The sequence below is a fragment of the Arvicanthis niloticus genome, chromosome 14 (assembly GCF_011762505.2).
Source record: "Arvicanthis niloticus isolate mArvNil1 chromosome 14, mArvNil1.pat.X, whole genome shotgun sequence".
Lineage (NCBI taxonomy): Eukaryota > Metazoa > Chordata > Mammalia > Rodentia > Muridae > Arvicanthis > Arvicanthis niloticus.
The window spans coordinates 14114220-14136411 of record NC_047671.1 but is presented as its reverse complement, the minus strand read 5'-3'; the positions used below and the strand labels follow the sequence as shown (position 1 = coordinate 14136411).

At 49.9% G+C, this 22192-nt stretch overlaps 1 protein-coding gene across 8 annotated transcripts in view; it reads right to left on the bottom strand.

Annotated features, from left to right (window-relative positions):
* Positions 1-4517: 4517 nt before the first annotated feature.
* The window catches only part of Ctif (cap binding complex dependent translation initiation factor), a 266010-nt gene continuing 248335 nt past the window's right edge, over positions 4518-22192 (bottom strand). For all 8 annotated transcript variants that reach the window (XM_034518416.2, XM_034518412.2, XM_034518413.2 and 5 more), the window contains 2 exons: positions 9661-9714; positions 4518-8225 (listed from right to left, as the gene is read on the bottom strand). In XM_034518416.2, coding sequence (XP_034374307.1) covers positions 8010-8225; positions 9661-9714 — 270 coding nt within the window. In that variant the 3' untranslated portion in view covers positions 4518-8009. The remainder of the gene's footprint in view (positions 8226-9660; positions 9715-22192) is intronic.

Below are 22192 nucleotides of genomic sequence, written 5' to 3'. Positions count from 1 at the left end.
TGAGGCATGCCACTGTCAGAACCTTGCTCCAGACACCCAGCAATTGAGCTAGGCTTGTGGGTGGACAGCTGTGGTCTGGGATCCTCTGCTGCCAGGGAGGCTGACCCACCAGGCTGTTCCTAGCTCTCTGAATGTATTTTTTCCTGAATGTATTTCCCTAAAGCCCTCCAGTGCAAGGGAATGTGATTGGAAAGCACTGGGGGGGGGGGGGCAGGTGAGAAATCTCAGAGGTAGGAATTTGGTGGCCAAGATCATCACACATAGAACCCTCCACACATCGGGGCAGCTGTGGGATTCTGGCTGTAGTCATCTGTCCCTAGAGCTGATCATCCCCATAGTCTGAATGCTCCTGTGAATTATAGAAGACAGGTCTCAGGACCATGCCTAGGATGCAAGAGTGCTCAGTAAATGAGGGACTGATGGGGATGGGGACCCATGTGTGTGGGACACTGGGTTGGCTCCTCATGTAGCTTCTGTGAGCTGCCCTGTTAACCCCCTTCCTGCCCTTAGTCAACCTGAAACCAAGTGGGCAGCCAGGAAAGGCAGGGCTCCTTGCTCAGGGAAGATACCTATCCAGGTATCTTCCTGTGTACAGGGCTGAGGTTCCCTCAGGCGGAGCAGCGTGCTGCTATGAACGGAAAGACTGGATTCAAAATCATGTTGGAATTCTAAGCCCTAGTATGGTAGCATTTAGAGGTGTATTCCTTATGAATGGAATTGGTGTCCTTACCAAAGCTGCCCCCACCTAGCTCTTTGTAAACCCCTTTTGTGCCTCCATAGATGCAACAAGAAGTTGGCAGTCTGTAGTCAGAAGGGTCCTCACTCCTTGGAGCCTGCCATGCTGACACCTCTGCCCCAGACTGCCAGAAATAGACTGTTATTTATAAGCCACCTAGTTCTGGGGTGCTTTGTCATAGTAACTTGGATGGATGAAGATAGGCTCCCTCATGGGGTCCACAAAATGAATTAAAATTAGAATGAAATCTTAACTTTTAGGTTAAAGAAAATGTTTAATAATTATTGATATATTTATCTCTATACTAATAAAGCTATGGGAAACCGTGAAATCGAGTTTACACACACACACACACACACACACACACACACACACACACACACACACGGGGGCGGGGGGGCAGGCTTAAGAAAGCAAAAGTACTTAGGGCCCATGAGTGCCACAGACAGCCTTGAATCAGGGTATGTATTCTGTTGAACTCAAATGTCTTACTGGACACTTCCCCACTCTGAATGTGCTGGCCACCATACGTCAGCCACAGTGGCAAACCCAGTACTGCAACTTGGAGTATAGCTACCAGACCTACTACAGGCACCAGTTCTACAAGACCAGTGCTCTTCATGGTCAGTGTTATGCTGTGCTCCAGGGTGGCAGATAGTGGCCCTCAACCCCTCATCTGATACCCCAGTCAAGGTATGACATACCCACTACCCTTAAGTGAGAAAAGAGGTTCTCTAAGGTCAGGGTTTTGGAAGTTATGCTGTGTGTGTGTGTGTGTCCTATATCAGCAGTTAGAAAAAGTTTCTAGCAATTTGTTTATTGGCCTGGCCCTTGAAGTGTCACCCCACAGGGACTCTCTTATCTCCCGCCTTTGGAAACTGGGACCCAGCAGGACACACTGTACAATAAACTCAAACTTTGCAGGCTCCACCCACACCCCTGCAGAATGCCCAGATGCACCATCTCCACAGCTTGGAAGGAAGCTGGAGAGCTGCTCTGGTCTCCTCTCAGCAGGCAGCTGGCTGCCCCTTTGTCTAACTGCCTGGCCACTGCAGGGGACAGGGGCTGGGGCAGAATGATGGCCAACTTTCAGGGCTAGGGTAAGAGATACTTGGCTGGATCTGGCCCTTGCGTTCTTTGCCCTTGGCTCATCTGTAAAATGGGAGTCAGAACTACTTAACCAGTATGGAGCCCTGCTCAGTGCTAAAGCTTCATGAGGCTTTGGGTTCCATATCCAGTACCATAAAAAAGTCAAAGCAGGGATGGCAAGATGGCTCAGGGGGGAAAGGTGCTCCTGGTGTAATCCTGGTAGCCTGAGTTTGACTCCCAGAACCTTTGTAAAGGTAAGAGGAAAGAACAGACTCCATGAAACTATCCTTTGATTTATCTTTTTTTTTTTTTTTGAATTTATTTATTTATTTTGTGTAAGTACACTGTAGCTGTCTTCAGACACCCATATGAGGGCATCAGATCTCATTATGGATGGTTGTGAGCCACCATGTGGTTGCTGGGATTTGAACTCATGACCTCTGGAAGAGCAGTCAGTGCTCTTAACCACTGAGCCATCTCACCAGCCCCTTGATTTATCTTTAATATATCAATACTTTTTAAAAGTCGGGAGCTGCAGCATAGGGGGATAGGAGTGACTTACCTGCTCCCTAGGAAGTTCACCTGCATATGCAATGTAGCAAGCACACACACACACACACACACACACACACACACAGATACACACATAGATACACATACAGACAAACGCAACACATACACAAACCCACACAGCCACCCCTCACACACACACCCATAGACACATAGACAACAAAAAAACGAAACAGAAACAAGGGGCTGGAGAGATGGCTCAGCAGTTAAGTACTTGTTGCTCTTGCAGAGGACCAGGGTTCAGTTCCCAGCACACACATGGTGGCTTACAACCATTCATAACTGTAGTTCTAGAAGAGCTGGTGCCTTCTTCTGACCCCTGCAGGTACCGGGAACACATGTGTGCATAGACCACGCAGACAAAAACTCACACACCATAAAGTTAAAAATCTTACACAAGAAAACCAAGCAAGTCCAACCCAAATACCACCTGTCTGCCTACCTCACTGGACCGGCTGAGAGCATTAATGGTTGAACCACTGTTTCCCTGTCCAGTGAACCCTTCTCTTGACTCCCAAACTGTTCCCAACCTTTGGTACTCAAAAGGCCTTTATCAGTCTTGCGGTGTGAGATAGATGATCATTTAAAATGAAGTGTTCCTCTTTGGCCTTTCTATAGAGCTAGGACAAACGTAACCTGCTCTTCACAAGATGGAGGACTCACGTAGCAGAGATGGGGGTGAAGTGTCGGGTGAAACACTTCATATTTGGATGACAGGCTGCATGGGACTCAGTAACCCATAGTTCCTTCTAAGTGGAACTAGTCACCCGGAATCATCTTTGGATGGAGTTTCAGGTTTGGACTACCCCTTTCTCTCCGGGGGTTATCTTCAAACACTTCCCCCTTGCTCCCCCCCCCCCCCATCTCTGCTCCTACTCCTAAATTTTGTACATCGGCCTCACAAGGATCTCAGGCATTTAATTAAATCATCATTCTTTTCCTACCCAAGTTGTGTAGGTTTGGTTATCCTGAGGCTGTTTGTGAGGTATTTGACTCTGTCCTGAGCAATGGCTGAATCACCACATGTCCTCTTCAGGATCTTCTGTGCCCACCTAGGGAGGAGGTGAATGCTTCACAAGGAGGGTTGTTACTAAGAGGTAGTGTTCTGCTTCTCCAACCGAGATGAGGGTGCGCTATCACATACACCTCATGGGCCTCATGTAGGACTTGATGAAAGACTCATTTGACTGCCTAAGTCTGTGACTGAGACTTTTTTAGAGTCTTAGGCTTCTTAGAAAGAGTCATTGCCAAATGCTATGGGGATATTTCCCAGGATGCGGTAGGTCTAGGGGCTGGTTAAATCTGTAACAAGCCAAAGCTATCACAAAAGCCATTTTCTTCAGGAAATTCCACCACCCTGACTTGGCCTCAGAGTCCAGCTTTTAGAGACAGAAGTCTCATTCCTTTGCCTACTTATCTTGCATGAACCCTTTCCCAGCTTCCTCCTGCCTTAGAGTCTGCTCTTGCCCCGGACAGCAGCCAGGGGAGAGGTAAGGACTCTCTCGTCACCTAGCACATAGCCTGGGCTGGGCTCTTCTGAGACACCTGCCTATACCAGCTGAGGCTTGGGGAAAAGCTTCCCATTGCTGAACTCAATACGGAGAAGAAAGACTTGGCATACTTTTGGTTTTTGGTATCATTTATTTTTTTTTTAAACCCACTTGTAGTTTGGGTTCGGCTGGGAAGCAGGGATATACAAGGGAAGGGGATGGTGCGAGCAGGATTGGCCCTTAGCTTTGGCGGCAATCTCCAGACCCTGCTGCAGGGAGGTAGGTCCTGTTCTCAGGCTCCCGGCTGGCTCAGGTGAGGCTCCAGATCCATCTTCTGGGGCAAGTGTACTACTGAGCAGAGGAGAATTCTATTCTCTCCAACCCACCTCCTCAAAGACCCAGTCAGAGGTTTTCCAACACAGTGCCAGGCAGCTGAGGGACATCACGCCATGGGCAGGCCTGAGTGTATGGGACAAGGAACACTGTCTGGCTTCTGATTCCAGATAACAGCCTAGGATGTGGTTACTCAGAGGCTGCCATCTAGAGTGGCCCCAAGGAGCTGCTTCTCTTGCTTCCTGGGCTGCATCCCTGCAGCTGCCCTTGGTTGCAACCTGTGGTATACTTCCCACCCTCCCACCCCCAGACAAAATAAAATAAAATACAATAAAAATTAGAATAAATACCAATTGGGTCAACATTTACATTTACACAAATGGACAAGATGATTTTCAAACTGTAAAGGTTTACAGACTGGATGAAGAAGGAAGCATGGATGAAGGTGGTTTTGGGGGGAGGGGAAGAGGTTCCCTGTGGTTGATGGTGGGAGTCCTGGCCTTGTCCCGGGGAAGTCGAGAGCCTGGCAGGAGCTGTGGTCCCAGAGCTTAGTTAGGCAATACGGCCAGTTCAAGAGGATGACAGTGACCTGCAGGTCACTTGCGTGGAGAACAAGGACCAACTTGTCCTGACAGGTAGGGGAGCCTAAAAAGGCTCAGAATCAGATGGTCATGGCCAGACAGGAAAACACAAGTCTGAGAGACGCCTTGCCCCCTGTTCTTTCATCAGAGGCGGGCTTTGATAGGCCGTTCCTCTGGCAGCAGGAGAAGCTCTGGCCTGGGGAGGTCAGGGTTTGTGGGTGTCTGCAAGTCCCCCACTTCCTGCTTGAGTAGTTCCCCCCCCCCCAGGAAGGCCCTCAGCCTTTTAGATTTTAGGCTTTACTGTTGTCTCTTTAAACAATAAAATAATAATAATAATAATAATAAAAAGTTTTCTTTCCGTTTCTGAAAAAAGTAACAGGGATCTGCATTTAAAACAGACAGACAGACAGACGGCTGGAAGTGTCCTATCAGGATGGACCAGGAAGTGGTTTCAAGCAATGGAATACACTAGGCAACTGCAAGTCTGGAGCCACCGGGACACAACATGTAATTAAAAATATATTTATATATGTATACATATTTATATCTTGCATCTTCATACTGGTCCTCAAGGCCCTGGGAGGGGATGCTCTTGAGACAAGATCCCCCCCTCCCCCAGGACATTAAGAAGGAGCTGATTAGGCCCACGGTGCCCACAAAACCATGGTCTCTGCCTGTTTAGGGGATACTAGCCCCTCTACAGTGTTTGGGAGCCCCTGTGTGGAGCCTACTCTGTGAGCCCAATGAGGAGTCTAGGGGACCCCTCTACTGCGGCTTAAGTCCCCACTATCAGCCTCTTTCTTCCTCATGGCCCTGCTTCACTCTTAGCAGATGCAAATGTACATACATGTGTGTACACACACACACACACACACACACACACACACACACACACCACCCTATAGAAGACACCTGGGAAGCAGGCCAAGCAAACACACCTGTGGCTCCCTGAGGATGCAGGGAGCAGGTGCCTGTGGGCCTGGGCTGCCTAACTCTTCATGAGTATGATTTCCCTGGTGTCTTCTCTGTGCATTCCACCTGCCCTGCTCTTCCCTCAACACCTTCTGTGCGGCTTATGGCGTCCCTGGGCTCCAGGCTCAGCCTAGGGGCTGGGATGGGAGACAAGGCAGCAAGAAGCAGAGAAAAGAAGGAGAGGAAGCAGGAGAGGAAGAAAAGAGATCAAAGCTGGGGTAACCATGACCTCTATACCGCATTCCCGGCAGCCCCCTTCAGAGGCGCCATCTTGGGACCTGAACACTTCAATTGGAGACAGCCAGAGAGAACTCGGGACCTCTCCCTCCCCACCTGAGTCCCTTTCTACTCTTCTAGACTTGGGACATTAAGAGAAAGTGTCGTTCCTTTTCACTCTAGACAGCCTGAATTCAAGTAGGAGGCCTGGAGAGCAGTGGTTCTCGACCTTCCCGATGCTGGGAACTTGAACACTCTTGCTCTTCCTCCTGCAGCTGTGACCCCCAACCACAAAATTATTTTCGTTGCTACTTCACAGTTGTTAACTTTGCTACCGTCATGAATCGTAACAGATGCTCGGGGGAATCTGATAAGTATCCTTGTGAAAGGGTTGTTTGATTCTCCACAGGGGTCACAATCCATAGGTTGAGAACCATCGGTTAAAAGCCTTCACCATGATCTAGGTAGGACCAGATCCAGTGAAAGGAGCGAACTGGGAAGCCCCTGGGCTTGAACACATGTTGTTCTGGGGGATCATCAAAGTGTGGGTTTCAGCTTCCCAGAGATGAGGCAGATGAGGCGGAGGAGGCAGCAGCCATCCTAGCAAGACTAGCCTCTCGGACCGCCTCGTCCTTCTCCCTAGCCATTGTAGAAGTGGTTGTTCCCTGGGACCAGAGCCTCCAAAGAAACCAGAGCTTTGTTTCTAGCCTGAAGAACTTCATTTGGCTGTCTGCCTGGTCGCCTACCAAACCGTCTCAATCAGGACCCAACGATTTTCCCCTCTCCCCAGCAGCCTTGGAGGTAGGGCTTGTGGGTCTTGCTTGGGCTGAGGCAAAGGATCATGAAAGAGGCTCCAAGACCCGTGGAGCCAGCAGTGGGCTCTTCCCCCAACAGTTGCTTGGAACAAAACCTGCATTTGGTTTTAATTTGCCAGCCTCGTTTCTGGCCCCGTTTGCCATAACAGGGGCTAGGGCAGGTCCTAAGGCAGTCAGTCCAGGGGACAGTATCAGCCCTTTGGAAGCTAGCAGTGGACAGAACAGAGGCACTGCAGGACAGAGGCCCAGGAACACAGGATTCCAGTGGGGACCCCCATTGGGGCAGAAGTTTCCAATTACTAGCTGGCTACTGGCAAGCTGCTAGTGGCTAGATTCTTTCCAGAGGGGGCCAGGGTTTGATCTCCCACTAATCAGGGGATCCTTGAGGGATAACTATGTGATCACAAAATCTAGGGCATTTTCATTGAGGAAAATAGACTTCAAAGCAACCGACTTTTGAAAAACAAAATAAAAGGATTCAAGCTGAGCTGTGAGCCCCGGCTCCCTTCTCTGCCTGGGGGAGCAGCGGGCCCTGGGGCTGGAGGCTGAGGGTTGGAGGGTGGAGCACGAAGGTTAGAGGAGAAAAAAAAGCCTCTCTCCAGCTCCGCTGGGGCTGACAAAGGCCATCAATTATGGGCGGCTGGTGGGGACCGTGCCTGCCTTTGTCCTCCCAGACATCTGCTGCACGCTGCCTGCTGCCAGTTGGCGACCGTGGCTGACAGCACGTGGGAACAATGAGAGCCGTCTCGACCCACTTTTTCAGCCTTCAGCAGTCCTGGCTGACCCAAGCGGTGGCCAGAGGTGTGGGAGGCTGAGAGGCAGCTGTAGACAGTGAGGAGAGGCAGAGATTCCTCCCATAAAGCTCTATGGGGGATGGGCTGGAAGGTAGGGGGCGGGGAGGACTAGAGCTGAGGAGAAGAGAGCAAGGGCGGGCGACCACCAGGACAAAGAGACATGCTTCCCTTGGTGTGAGCTGCCACATGCTCACATGCAGGCTGGGGGGTGGGGGGGGGAGGGCTGCACGGGGAGCCCTTCTGAGGGATCCAATCCCTTCCTCCGCTGGCTCCAGACTGGCCACCGTTGCTACCTGCCTCCCTACTCAGTTCTCTTTTCCGCCAGGGCCACCCCTGTCCTTTCGTGTGTCCATCTGGCCCTGTGCACCAGGGCCCCAGCTGCCCATGGGCTGCCCGCCAGGCCCCCTTGGCTTTCAGGCTGTCAATTTCTGGATGGTCCTGTTGTAGTACTGCGTGATGGGGGGCGTCAGAGGGTTCCAGCTGTTGGCGTGGAGCTCGATGACCTCCAGGAGTAGGGACCGGGTTAGCATGGACTCTGAGGGGCACAGCATCTTATCTCTCGCGCTGGCTAGGAGCTCCGTCATCATCTCTGGTAGCTGCTCCTCCAGCAGCCGGCCTGTGCTTTGTAGCTGTGGGCGAAAAGTGTGATCAGGGTGGGGACCTGGACCCCATAATATGCACTCCCCTTCCCTCTCTCCTCCCTAATCTTTGGCTAAGTAGGCAAGGACCAAAGGACCTAAATTGGAGGAATCTGCAGATCTAGGCAGAAACAGCCAAAGGTGAGATTTAACAACCATCTGCCAGCAGGTAAGCCCAGGCCAGACAGCAGCTCACCAGGAACTCACTCTTTGTGTTTTCTACCCCAGAGCCACCCCTCCTGCAGGAAGCTTTCTCTGACTACGCTTAGACCCTCACTTGACCCCGTGTCTGCTCCCCTGAGTGAGCAAGCATCTTTGTGGTAATTCCCATTTGCCAGGTATTTTGCTCTGGAGACAGATTAGTGATCAGTACCTACATGTGTCTCTGTGGCACATGAGGGGAGATGGGTCTCCTTTCTAAGGCCAAACATACCTCTAGCCCCAGAACTGACCTGTCTCCATATCTGTGATAACTAACAGAGAAATATGAACTGAAGTAGAAGGGCAGCCAGGCAACTGGGAGACCCATCAATCTTTGGAGAAAAAAACAAAAAACAAACAAACAAACAAACAAACAAACAAAAAGCCAACCCTGGCCAGGAGAAACTCTAATATTACTTTCTGGGATTCTGCAGGACCCTTTTACCTATACAATCTGAACGCTACTTGCCACTACATCCTGGCTTGTCCTACCTGCTTTTCTAGGCTCCACCTTTCCCACAATGCCCCTCCCTGACATCTGTGACCCACTCTGACCTCCCTCCCCTGATTTCCAGGGATATATGCACATTTTCCTTACATATTCCTCAGCCCCTGAGCATGTGTCAGCCTTGAAGCTATCTGAAGGAACAGATCCTGACCTATCTTTCCCTCTAATCTGGGCAAGCACCATGCATGTGCCCAGCCAAACCCCGACAAACTTCATGTCCATCTAGCCAATCAAGGTTGCTGCACAGGTTCTTGGGATGGGTCCCCATGCCACAAGATCTTTTTTCTCTGTGCCATCCTGAGTGTCTCTGGTCTATTTGTAGAGGGCAAGGATCTGTCCAAAGAACCCAGCCAGCCTTGGAAGGAAGATTCCAGAAGAAGCCTCAGTGTTCAGTGGCTACATCTTGAGATTAGGAGTAGTTGCCTCCCAGAAGCCAACGTAGGAGGTTCAATCAAGCACTTGGCACCTTCTCCTAATTGTATAGCACGGAAGTGAAGGGAGATCTTTGGGGGCAGCAGGTCACTTGCAACCTCTTAAGTCATTTGTATGGCATGCCTTTGGACTGAGAAATGGACAGTGCCAGCCTGTAATGATTCCCCTAGAGAACAATCCTCTACACGCCTGGCTCTGCAGAAATCCAATGACTTTGGTTTCCCTCAACTGTGAGGCCCAAGGACACATGAGTCTGGAATTAGGCCATCTGAGCCCAATGCTCACCTCCATGGAACAGCAGAGGACGGCATCTTCCTTCACATCCTGAGACTGCAAGAGCTGTGGAAGAGAAGGGCAGAGAAAAAAAAAAATACGGTCAGGCTGTACACAGATGCTAGCCCCTGCAGGTGGGCCACTGTTCTGCCCATTCCTGTCCCAGCTTTGATGCTATTGGTGATCAATGCCTTCACTAGGTTAGGAATCAAGACCTGGCTGTGGGAGAGAGCTGAGCCATCAAACATAGTTCTCCACTGGGGGAACACTGCAAGCCCAAAGCCAACTGTGACTCCTGTGTAATAAGTGCTTATTAACCAAGGCATGACCAGGCTGCCTTGACTACATCCCACCAAGGTTTCCTCTACCTATCCACTCTGTCTTTTTAATCTCTCTCTTCAGAAATTGAGACATAACTTATCAAATAGAAGATTCACTTTTTTTTTTCTTTGTCTGAGGCAGAGGCCTCATGTAGCCCAAGATAGCCTTAAATTCGCTACGTAACTAACTGACAATTGAATTCCTGGTGCCTCTGTTCCTACTGCCTAAGTTTTGGGATTAGAAATGTGTACCACTACGTTTTATTTGACTTTTTTCCCCCCCCATTTGAGACATGGTTTCATACATGGTACAGGCTGGTCTTGAACCAGCAATCCTCTTACCCCAGCCTCCCCAGTGCTGAGATTACAGATGCTACATTTGACTCATAGCATTTTCAGTATGTAATGGCATGTCTCACATGTCTCACAGTTCTAGTTCTGATCTTTGTATTTTTGTCCCTGGAGACTCTGGGCCACCCCATAACCACAGATCTCACTGTCTCACCCTAGAGCCTTACACACACATGACTCTTCAGATAGGCCTCCCCTTAGCAGCCTGGTGTGTCATTGATGCTCCTATCCACATTCCACTGACATCTCTCGATGGCCCCTGACATTTGTCTCTTCTTCTGTGCCTGTTGTTTTCTCCCTCCAACACAAATGAGGTTTTATAAGACCAGGGCCTGATTTGTCCACCTTCATCCCCAGCCCCTGGCACAAACGCTTAGTAAAAAAGAAAATATTTGCCAGTAAGAGAATTGGGAAGGCAGGAAGATAGCCTGTCAAGCAGTGTCTACAGCTGGTAAATGAGGGGACCAATCTGAGAGGTCACTGCCTTCAGAGCAGAGCGATACACACAGCCTTGGGAAGGTAACAGCCTTCACACCTCCCTCACCAGAAAGGACATGGCGGAGAATTACAACTGATGTTTTTTGCAAACACATAGCTCATGTGTTGGTGCCGTCTAGGGCAGTGGTTCTCAACCTGTGGATTGTGACGAACGACCCTTTCGCCGAGGTCACATATCAGATATCCCGCATATCAGATACTCACATCACAATTCACAAAAGTAGCAGAATGACAGTTATGAAGTATCAATGGAAATAATTCTATGGTTGAGGGTCACTGCAACATGAGGAAGTGTATTAAAGGGTCGAGCATTAGGAAGGTTGAGAACCACTGTTCTAGAGCAACATGGTGATAATTACCAACTTCAAAGCCTCTGACCCAGTCAGTGCTAGTTGCAGGACTTTCTTCTGAGCATGTTCCCACACACTTTACACAATATACCCATTATTTACTTCATTATATTCGAGCATAAGAAAGATAGTAGTGTGGACACCTCCTGCTATGTCTGCACAGCAGACTGTGTAGCATACAGCTGTCTCTTCCCTCCACAGTGGTATCTGCTTCTGGCATTCTCTTGACTCTTATCCCAGGGTTGTCAGTCCTTAAGAAGAGCCCAGGAAGCTTCCATCGGGGTTACTCTAAGAGCCACATATGGGCCTCTTATCTGGATGACTCAGGAAACCATGTTGAAGATTAGGAAACATGTTCTGGACAGTATTGGGGGATATATCTCACCCTGCAGGAGGCCAGTATTCTACCCAGCTCACTCTGGGAGCTGATCCCAAGGCTTGGAAGGGTTTAGTGACCTTGGTGGGTGAAGCTGAAGCTGGAGCAAAAGATATGTCTACTTCTGCTTATTCCCCAGGGAAAATGGAGGCGAGGCTAGCATGAGGTGAGCTCTGCATAGCTCTGGAACTCCTGCTGTTACCTTGCCTCTGCCTCACTCCTCAGGGGTGGGGAACAGCTAGCAGGAGAAAATCCTTAAACCAAAAATGTCTGGCTGGGAGTAGGGTGCACATTTATAATATCAGGATTTCCTATGGCAGGGAATGGTGAGTTTAAGGCCAGTTTGGGCTCCATCGTGAGAGTCTACCTCAAAACAAAAACCACAAATTAAATTGCTGGAGACATTCCAATAAATAAAACGCTACAGAAATGACAAGGAAGGCAGAAGATGAGGTGTCCAGGGGAGAGAACTGGGTACTTAAGGTGGCTTTCTTGTAGCACACAGTGACGTGTGCTGGTCACGTTGGTCCAGAGATCAATCTTTGGGCCTGTTGTGTCTCCTCACAAGTGTCTACCTGGTTTCTGACAAGTGAAGTAATATTATGAGAAATTCCTCAAAGATCCAGGGCCTGAGAAGCAATGGTTGCTGTGGAATGTGCTTTCCCACTTCTGGTAATGATGCAGGGAAAGTCTCATGCAGCTCTGAGGCCTGTCGGCAGAGTGCTTTGACCCCTGAGCCAACAACTCCTCCCTGCATCTACCATCCAAGGCCTGCTTACCTTTCTTAGGCCTACCCTGAGAGGATGAGGCTCTGCTGTCTGTCCATGTTCCTTCCTTTACTCCTCTACTCTTTCCTCATACTCCTGTGCTATTCCAGGCTCTCCACTGATAAGTACCACTGCTCCTACCTTGCAGGGCCTGTGTCCCTCACTTGGGACAGAGAAGACTGCTCAGGACTCCTAAGTAGAGCTGTGGGAGGGTTCCCTCTTCCAACCTTATCTCTTACTTGGCTGTTGGGAAAGTCTGGGCTAAGCCAAAAATCACATCGTGTGATAGGCCTTGTTGTGCAGGCCTGCTAGGCTTTCTCAAGGAAGCTCCTGAGGGCTGTTCCTTTCTTTCTCCTGTTGTCAATGGTGCTGTGTACAGAGAGGACATGAAGGAAAGGCTGGGGAGATGGCTCAGTTGGTAAAATGTTTGTCTGGCAAGCAGGAGGACCTGAGATGAATCTCCAGAACCTGTGCAAAAATCCCATGTGTCAGGGGGCACACTTGAAATCTCAGACTTGGGGAAACAGAGACAGGAGGATCCCTGAGATTCAAGGGCCTACTGGTCTACCTAACTACTGAGCCCCAGGTTCACTTGAAGAACTTGTCTCAAACAACAAGGAAGAAGACAGCTGGCATTGGATTCTGACCTGCTCGCCCTGCACATGCAGACTCACCTCTATCTGTGGAACAGGGATCCCTAGGAACTTTTAGCATTGACTGTAGAGTAGTTCCTTCAACCTCCTCCTCTGACCTCTGTGTGCCTTTCTTTGCTCTGTGGACAGTCAGGAAGTCTCCACCTCTGCTTTTTGTGCTAACAAGAGGCTCATATTCCTCCTTCAATGAGGGCTCCCTCTCTGGAAACCCTTTGTGTGTATCTTCCCAGGTTGCCCAGACTCATCAGTGGCTCCCTCGTATTTGCTACTGAACTTTCCCGTTGTGGATACCCTAGACATCCTTCCAAGTCCAGAACTTTTCCATTCCTCCATCTTGACACAGAACCCTGTTCTGTGTTCCAATTCCCTGAGTCTAGGTTCCCAAAAGGACAGCTGGGTTTTTGGGTAAGAGAACCCTGTTTGTACATTGAGGGGCCAAGCCATTCTCTCATTTATGTGTGTTCTACTTGGGATTTTTCAGGAGAGACAGTTGCTTGAACTCAAAGATTGGTCTCCAAAAGGAGTGGCCACTTGAACAGACATAACATTCTCATACTTCTTCATGGCCATATGATTGGCAGTAGTTAAAGGCAGAACACCCCAAGTGTCCATCATTGGGGGAAAAGATAAATGAATGATCCATCTACTGGGGCTGAATAATATTCAGGAGTTGTGATGTGTTTTCACTTCAATGAACCTTCAAGACCCTGCTGAGAGTAGCCAGGCACAAAAGAACAAACACCGCCTGAGTCTACTTACATGAGGTTCTGAGGATAGACAGATTCATAGAGACAGAAAGCAGATGGCAGCTGATGGGAACTGGGGGGTGGGGTGGGAGTTAATCAATGGAGACAGGTTTGCAATACAGAAAGTCTCTGTAGCGGTAGGGTTGATCATAAAGCAATGTGAATGGCCTTAATACTGTAAAAGTATATTCAGAATGGTAAATATTATGGCATGTATATTTTACCACAACAAAAATAACTGGCTATATATTTAAAAAGAAAAAAAAAAAGACAGTGATCAGAGCAAAACCCTCTGGAAGAATAGACTGTCCTTCTGAGCATCTTCTCTTAAGAAGGGCTGCACTAGTGGAGGACCATTGTGGCCCACGTTTGGGTGAAGGTCTGGGTGGGGAAGAGGCCACCCCTCATCCAAGTCTTTGGCATAAAGAGAGATGTGGGCGGGCTGGGGCAGGCAAGCCACCCGCACCCTTGCACCGTGAAATGTGTTTCTTGGACGAGAATCCAAGGCAATTGTGCGAGCCCACACAGTGTTTGTTAGGAAGCGACCACATTCCTGGGCTATTGTCTCTGCCGGAGCCTTGTTGTGGGTACACCCATCACATCCTCCCTCAGGGAGAAGAAGCTGAGGTGCTCCAGCCAGGCTGTGGGAGGCCTGACAGCAGCTAGAGAAAGAGCATCCCCAAGTCCCCGCTGGGAAGGGCCATGGGGCATGGGCATGCTGCCCAAGGCGTGCCCAGGATGGAACCAGGCTGGCTTTTGGGATGCCACCCAGCAGGGAGAGAAAGAAGGTGTGGATGGAAGATATGGGGCTGCCTTGATGTGCTGGTAGGAATGATCAAGGGGACCACCACGGCTTTGTGTCTCATGCACTGGCTACGGTGTCAACCTGAGGCATGCTGGCTAGCCCTTCCTGACCACCACAGCTCTCCACAGGCACACTGTACAGTCTTGGAGAACAAATGCAGCTGCCTCACACACTACAGTCAGAGCTCTTTCTGACCCTGTTGTCAGTAGCACTGGTTCTAGGTGAGCTGGAGGAAGCAAGGTGGGTAGAGGGTAAAGAAGTCTATTCAGTAGACGACACCTGCTACCTTCCTGGAGACCAGAGATCCCTCAGAGTATCCTGATTGGCTGGCTCTATCTATGGAAGGACCAAGATCTGTAAGGATAAAATCAAAGTGTGGAAGAAGCTGAAGGTCAGGAAGATCAAAAAGGAGATCAAAGGACTGGAGGGAGAGGACATCTCAGAGATGGGCACAGACACTGACAGTGGAAAGAAAGAAGAGAGAGAGAGAGAGCACACAGCCCCAGCACGTGGTCCTGGGACCACAGGTTGTTAGGTTGGGGACTCCACAGTTGTCACCTGTCTATCCTATGTGTCTGCTGGCTCTGGGTCTGCATCACAGCTAAGTCTAAAAGACAACACAGGAACTGACATTCACAGTAATGACCTTGAGTCATTCAGAAGAGGGTCAATTATGCCTGCTTCTCTCTGTTCAGGGAGGCAGATAATCCATCCAAGAAAAGGCTATCATCAAAACTGTGCAGCAGGCTGACAATCAAGATCTGCCACTGACCGAGAGTCACCCAGGGCATGCCACTTAGTCACGCTGCACCTCAGTTTCCTCATCCGAGAAAGGGGATAATATCTGCCTCCCTGTTTGGAGAGTCAACTGAGATAATATATAGGCAAGAACTTTGAAAAGCGCAAAGCCCAATCCAAGCGTGTGCAAGGTGTTATTATTATGATTACACTTATATCTTTATAAACATATATCTTCCTTGCAGATCCCAACACATTTTGTACCCTCGTGACACTCTTGTGGAGACAGGCAAAGGCCACAGGCATTATTATCTCTACTTAATAGACAGAGAGACTGAGTCTCAGTAGTTAGATGGCTTGCATAAGGCAGACAGAGAGTCTGAGCAGAGTTAGATGAAGCTCAGAGTCCTGGGTCAGCATCCTTTGACAGAGAATGCTGCTCATTTCTCCCAGACTAGCTAATTTTTAGTGTGATAGCTGGAACGCATAATTCTTAATTCTGCTAACTGGTGGCTGTATAAAGGCCAACCTGGGCTTTTACAACATGGCATTGATTTTGCCTGTTCTTTAATTGCGCTGGTGACAACCGTATTTATCCATTCGCTCTCATCCATCTGCTTATCCATTCCTCCACTTACCCTGACCTACCCACTAACTCACCCTTCTATCTACAGATTAACTCATCTGCCCATCCACCCATCCATCCATCCATCCACCCATCCGCCCATCCATCCATCCGCCCATCCATCCATCTGCCCATCCATCCATCTATCCACCCATCCATCAATCCACCCACCCATCCATCTGCCCATCTATCCATCCATCCATCCATCCATCCATCCATCCATCCATCCACCTATCCATCCATCCATCTACCCATCCATCCACTCATCCACTCATCCATCCATCCATCCATCCATCCATCCATCCATCCATCCACCTGCCCATCCATCCATCCATCTACCCATCCATCCATCCATCCATCCATCCATCCACCCACCCAGCCACCCACCCACCTACCCACCCATCCATCCACCCACCCATCTGCCCATCCATTCATCCATCCATCCATCCATCCACCTATCCATCTATCCATCCACCCATCTGCCCATCCATCCGCCCATCCATCCATCCGTCCATCCATCCATCCATCCATCCATCCACCCACCCATCCATCCATCCACCCACCTATCCATCCATCCATCCATCCATCCATCCATCCATCCACCCATCCATCTGCCCATCCATCCATCCATCCATCCATCCATCCATCCATCCATCCATCCACTGACACACCAATGTTTAAGGAATGCCCTATATGGTAAGCACAATGTAAACACAGAATAATGATAAGACTTCTAACTTAGTAGGAAAGACAAGAGAGACTTTTGCCAGGCATATGAGGCTATAGTATGGGGAGAACAGTGGTGGTAGTGGAGAATATTCCAGGCGTTTTGCAAAGAAGAATGTCCACAAGCTATGGCTATGAGAGCAAGCAGAGTTCACCAATGCACTAGCCAGTATGCCAACAGTGTGCCAAGATACCTGAGATACACAGGCTGGGGCAGGGGAACGTAGCATAGTAAACAGGGCCAAGGACAAATACTAAGTGGATTTAAATGCTGTGCTGCTCAACGCTGGTTTTTGTTTTTTTGGTTGTTTTGTTTTGCTTTGTGTTTAATCTCAAGGTTCTGGAGAGCCCCTGAAAGATTTCAAATGAGAGATTAGCCGATGATATTTGCATTTAAGAAAGGTCCTTTCTTTCACAGAATGGAGAATAAACTACAATGAGGAAGCCTGGGAGTCGGCAAGCCCAGTGAGAGGCTGTGATGTGAAACTGTGGTGGCTTGGGTTGAGGCAGGTATAAAGGGAGGATCACATCAAAGAGAGAGACTAGATTTATGGTGAGTATGGGGTTGGGGGACATAGAAGCTGGGCTGTTGTTCCCATGCTTGATGCTTAATCAGAGGCATATGTGGCAATGCCACCAACAGTATGGGAAGGCTGGAGTGAGTGAGTTCAGTGTATGACTAGTGGGAGAGTGGCTACCAGGCTCAGTACCCAGGAGCAGTCAAGGCCATGGGTGTGAATGAGGTGACCCGGAGAACACACAGAATGAGAAAAAGAAGGTGAGGGGTCTGATCTTGGATGAGAGAGGATGAACCCTAGGGGAGGAAGGGGAAGATAGTCAGAGATCTAAGTAGACCTAGAGGAAGCAGCGTCATGGAAGGTAAGATTTCCAGGAAGTAGAAGGTCAGCAGGTCAAATGCTTGCAGAGGTCAAGTAAGATGAACAATGACCACAGTGCATTTAGTGATTAGGAAAGAGGGTGACCTTTGCCATGATGACATCAGCGTGTTCTAGAGGCAGGCAGAAGCTAGGGACACAGCCTGGAGAATGGGAGCCTCTCTGGTATCTGTCTTTTCCTCCTTCTCTCCCCCACTCTCTCTAGTTTTTCTTCAGACCTTGCCTATGGGACAGAAGACACCAAGAGAAAAGAATAGCAATGGTTTGACAGGAATGTGTGTGGAGGCAGGGGGATCTGTAACCTGTTTAAAAGGATCAGATTGAACCAGATTGGGCAGAGTCAGGAGAGAGGGGATCGGATACACAGATCAGCCATGGATAAGAGAAGGGCTCTCTCCCTCTGAGCCGGAGGCAGGGTCTGTTAAGGTGCTTACATAGACGCTCATGCTGTCCGTCCTGTGGGTAAAGCTACAGGGTTCAGAGTGCTCACATGTTAATTTCTTAGCATTATCTAAGATAATGTCTGTGCTGCTTGCAGTTCGGATACCCCAAAGAGGGGAATTTCTCCTAACGTCACTTGTCTACTAGCCTAACGAGGAGTCTTGGTAGGTTGGCCAGGGTCAGATGTCAAGGAAGTGCATGCTTCAGCCCTAGCATTCCGTCCAAGCCTGTGCTGAGGTCTGCCAGCTCTCTAACGGAGGGGAGGAGGGGAGCAGATTACCCTAGCGTTGACCAGGCCCAGTGGGGATAATTAGTTTCCTTCTTGCTGAGCTTGCAAACCTCACCTACAAAGTGACCACACTAAATGTCACATGGGGGTAGTGCTTCATCCACAGCTGGCCCCGGGGAATGGAAATATCATCTGGGGCCCTCGGCAGACACTGAATCCTTCTGTAGACACCAGAGGCAGGGGCCACAGTGCCAGTGGCTCCTCTGCGGAGCCAAACCCTGGTCAGTGGCCCGGATAAGAGGGAGTTCTGCTTACAATCCCTGCAGCTGTGAATTCCCAAGGACCTTGGGGTCAGCCACGTCTGCCTTCAAAACCTTCCAGCTTTGCCTGTAGAGTCTACCCCAGTCCTTTCTAGAAGCTGCTTGTCTTTTCTGTTTTGAGTTACCCTAACATCTACCCATCTTGCTTTACAGGTGGACAGGAGAGACTGGAGATAGCTCCTTTTGTTCCCCTTAGCGGAGGCTCCTGAGTGCCGGACAGCACCTCTGGGCTTCTCCCCAGTTACCTGCTTTACATTTTCCATGCTTGTTTTAGGTGTGTTTTGTGTACATTTTAACCACACACATCCCCAGATAGTATAATAATTTTTCATGCTGGGGCAGGGGACAGAACAGAAACAGGTGAGAACTCAATAGTGGGGAAATGGGATTTGAACCTAGATCTAGTCTGGGTTCAAAGTCAAGGTGGTTTAGCTACTGCTACCCAATGAGTTGTGCAGAGTCAGGCCTGGGAAGGATTGGTGACTGCTTACCTGGTTTGCCTGGCAGACTCTCGATTTTTACCTGTCATTTGGAAACTGTTAGTAGCAGTACGTTGTCAAACTGCCCTGCTTTGGACAGTTTATGTTACAGGGCCGAGAAGACAAGGCAATTCCTCTTCTGCCCTGGGTTCAGCATCTCCACTAATAAAGCAGGCACAGAGCTCCTGCTCCCCTCCCCACTCCCCTGAGCTCCTGCCCCTCTGAGGGTGAATATGCAGATGGGGGGTGGGGTAAGGCCCGGGCTGCCAATGCTCGGGCCCTATCGCAAGGTGCCTTTCATCAAAGGGGAGGAGGATGGCTGTAACTTGGTCCTCACCTGAGCCTGCCTGCCAACCTCCCCCACCCCATCCCATCCACACACAGGAGAGCGACATTGGGATGGAGTTTCGGCAGCTGACAGATCATATACCGCTCTCTGCCGCAGCAAATAAAAGAAAGATAACAAGGCAGACATTCTCCCAGCTGCCTGCGGGGCAGCTTAGCTTAGGGACCCAGGCACAGAGGCCACTCCTGACAATCACGCTTCACATTCCCCTCTGAAGGAATGGAATAACTGTGGCCTGTGTCTGACTCAGCACCAAAAAGTTCCTTGAGTCAGGGAGGGTTAAGGCTGGCTGGGGGCCAGGCCTGGGACTCTGGGTGGGTGGCCAGGCTCCCCAACTAGGGCCGGAATGGGAACTCCTAGGTCTGTCTCACCATGCTGGGGCCCTGGGAAGAACAAGGAGAAAATCAGGGCAGAAGAGGGGGTCGGGCTGCCCTCTGCCCCTAGCTGGGCCTCCTCCCTGCCTTGTCTCTTGCTCTCCCTGCAATCCCTCCACCCACCTAAGGCCTGGACTTGACCTTGCTGGTTTTGCAGGGAGGGTGTGACAGCCTCTGGGTAAAGGGACCTTAGCTGCTGCAAAGGCATTTTCCGCTCTCTAAAGTAAACAATCAAACAGGAAATTAATCGAAAAACCCACTTCAACGGAAGGTTCAGGTTGTGATTTTCACAGCCCCAGAGCCAGGAAATTCAAGGTTACAGTTCCCATAGCAACTCGCCTGTAGAGTGAGGGACTGCTCGGTTGGAATAAGACCTTGAGGAGTCAAGCAGGCCAGTCCTCTGCCTCCGAGGAACAGCTTCCCCCCAACCTCCACCCCCACCCCTCAGAGCAGCAAGTCTGAATGACTTGGGTAGACTGCTGATCTGAAGCGGGCTGTGGTGCAGGGGGACGCTGCAAGGCTAGATGTGCTCTTGGTGTTCACAGTGTGAGCTCCCACAGTTCACTCCTCTGGGAGCCGGTGATCATACACCTTCAGGGGCTTTACACTGCTTTATGCTGGCTGTATTTCCACAGCCTATGAATAGGAAAGATCCTCAGAAAGTTGTGCCTACTTCACAGGCTTCATCCCCAAGTGAGCAGGAGCCGTACTGTGCCCGTCCTCAGCCACAGCCTCCTGGCTCACCTACTGTCAGCTCTTGCACACCCATTTGGACCTAGACTCTCTTCATTATTGACCTTGGGGTCCATTCCTATGGCTGTGTCTCTACTTAGAATCATCTTGTTTGACTGAGCAGCCCCCAAGATAGCAAACGCCCTCTTTCCTGCCCCAGACCCCTTTGCCGGCTCAAATACACAATATTAAAATATTAGCTCTGTGCACCTTCATGGCTTTAGGGATGATAAGAAGCTAGTTACAGAACCAGAGGCAGCCCTTCCCCTTCAAGTCGGGGTGGGAGGGAGCTGGGCATCTTGGGTGGGGCTTTCTTTTGTGTGTGTATAGAGGAATCCCTACTTGACAGGAAAGGACAAGAGGGCGTTGGCGCCCAATCTCTGGAGGAAACAGTCTGGAATTCTTTGTCACTAGCATGCTGCTGACCTCCTGCTCATATGGCCCCTTGCAGCCCCCTGGCCTTACCATGGGGCCCGAAAGAGGAACACTTTCCAAGCCGTAGCTGTAGTTTCCTGGGCACCAGGCCTGGGGCAAGAGGGCACCCAGCCACCTGCCCAGCTGCCAGCCTGGCTCTGGAGCCAGCGCCTGAAGTGAGCATGGCCGGGGCAAGTGAGAAGCGGCGCCTGCCCGGGAGACACAATGTCTCCCTGATTTCCTAACAGGCCCAGCGCTGTGCCAGGGCCCGATGGGCAGCTCCCCAGGTCCAGCCTCACTTGCGAAACTGTCCTTTCCTCTTATGGAGTGAGCTTCCTGGGGGTGGCTATGCTGCTGTCTAGAGTTTCAAGAGCGCTAGCCAAGGCACACCTTCTGTGAGCCCCCTCCTCCCTTCCGTATTCCCCCATCACCTTCCTGCATTCCCCTGTCACAGTGCAGTAGCTCAGAGGCAGGATGCTTCCTCAGGAGTATGATGGTCCCTTACACAACACCAGACAAATAGATTTAATCGCTAGAGAGAGCGGAAAGGTGGCTGTCACTAGAACGATGACTTCTTGTATCTTAATCCTGAGGAGCCTCACCCATTTGTTACAGAGGAAGTGGCTCCCTACACCTTGAGGCCCTCACTTAAAGATAGGGCCCAAAGATAATCTGGTGGGTCGATCCATCCATCCACCTTTCACCAAGCAGGAAGAAGCTCCTTAGAGATTCGTTGTAGTAGGCCTACATTAACACTAGCAAGTCAGGGTCACCAATGTCAGGGGTCACAATCCATTTTAGACTCTGTGGGAGGACGGGGCAAGAGTGACCAGCAAGAATCTTGAGAATAGAAATAGTCACATGCTGAGCCATTCTTCTGTCGATAAGCATGCCATTTAAAAAAAAAAAAATAAAGCAAAACCAAAACGCTTTGTTTAAACTATTCTCTCCCAAGTATTAATATTGTCTGGCTGCATTTAAGAATGAACATAAGGGGCTGGAGAGATGGCTCAGTGGTTAAGAGCACCGACTATTCTTCTAGATGTCCTGAGTTCAATTCTCAGCAACTACATGGTGGCTCACAACCATCTGTAATGGGATCAGATGCCCTCTTCTGGTGTGTCTGAAGACAGCTACAGTACGTGTGTGTGTGTGTGTGTGTGTGTGTGTGTATAAAACAATTTAAAAAAAAAAACAAAAAGAGAATGAACATAAAATGTCAGGCAGTGGTGGTGCATGTCTTTAGTTCTAGCACTCAGGAGGCAGAGGCAGGTGAATTTTTGAGTTCGAGGCCAGCCTGGTCTACAGAGTGAGTTCCAGGACACCCAGGGCTACACAGAGAAACCCTGTCTCAAAAA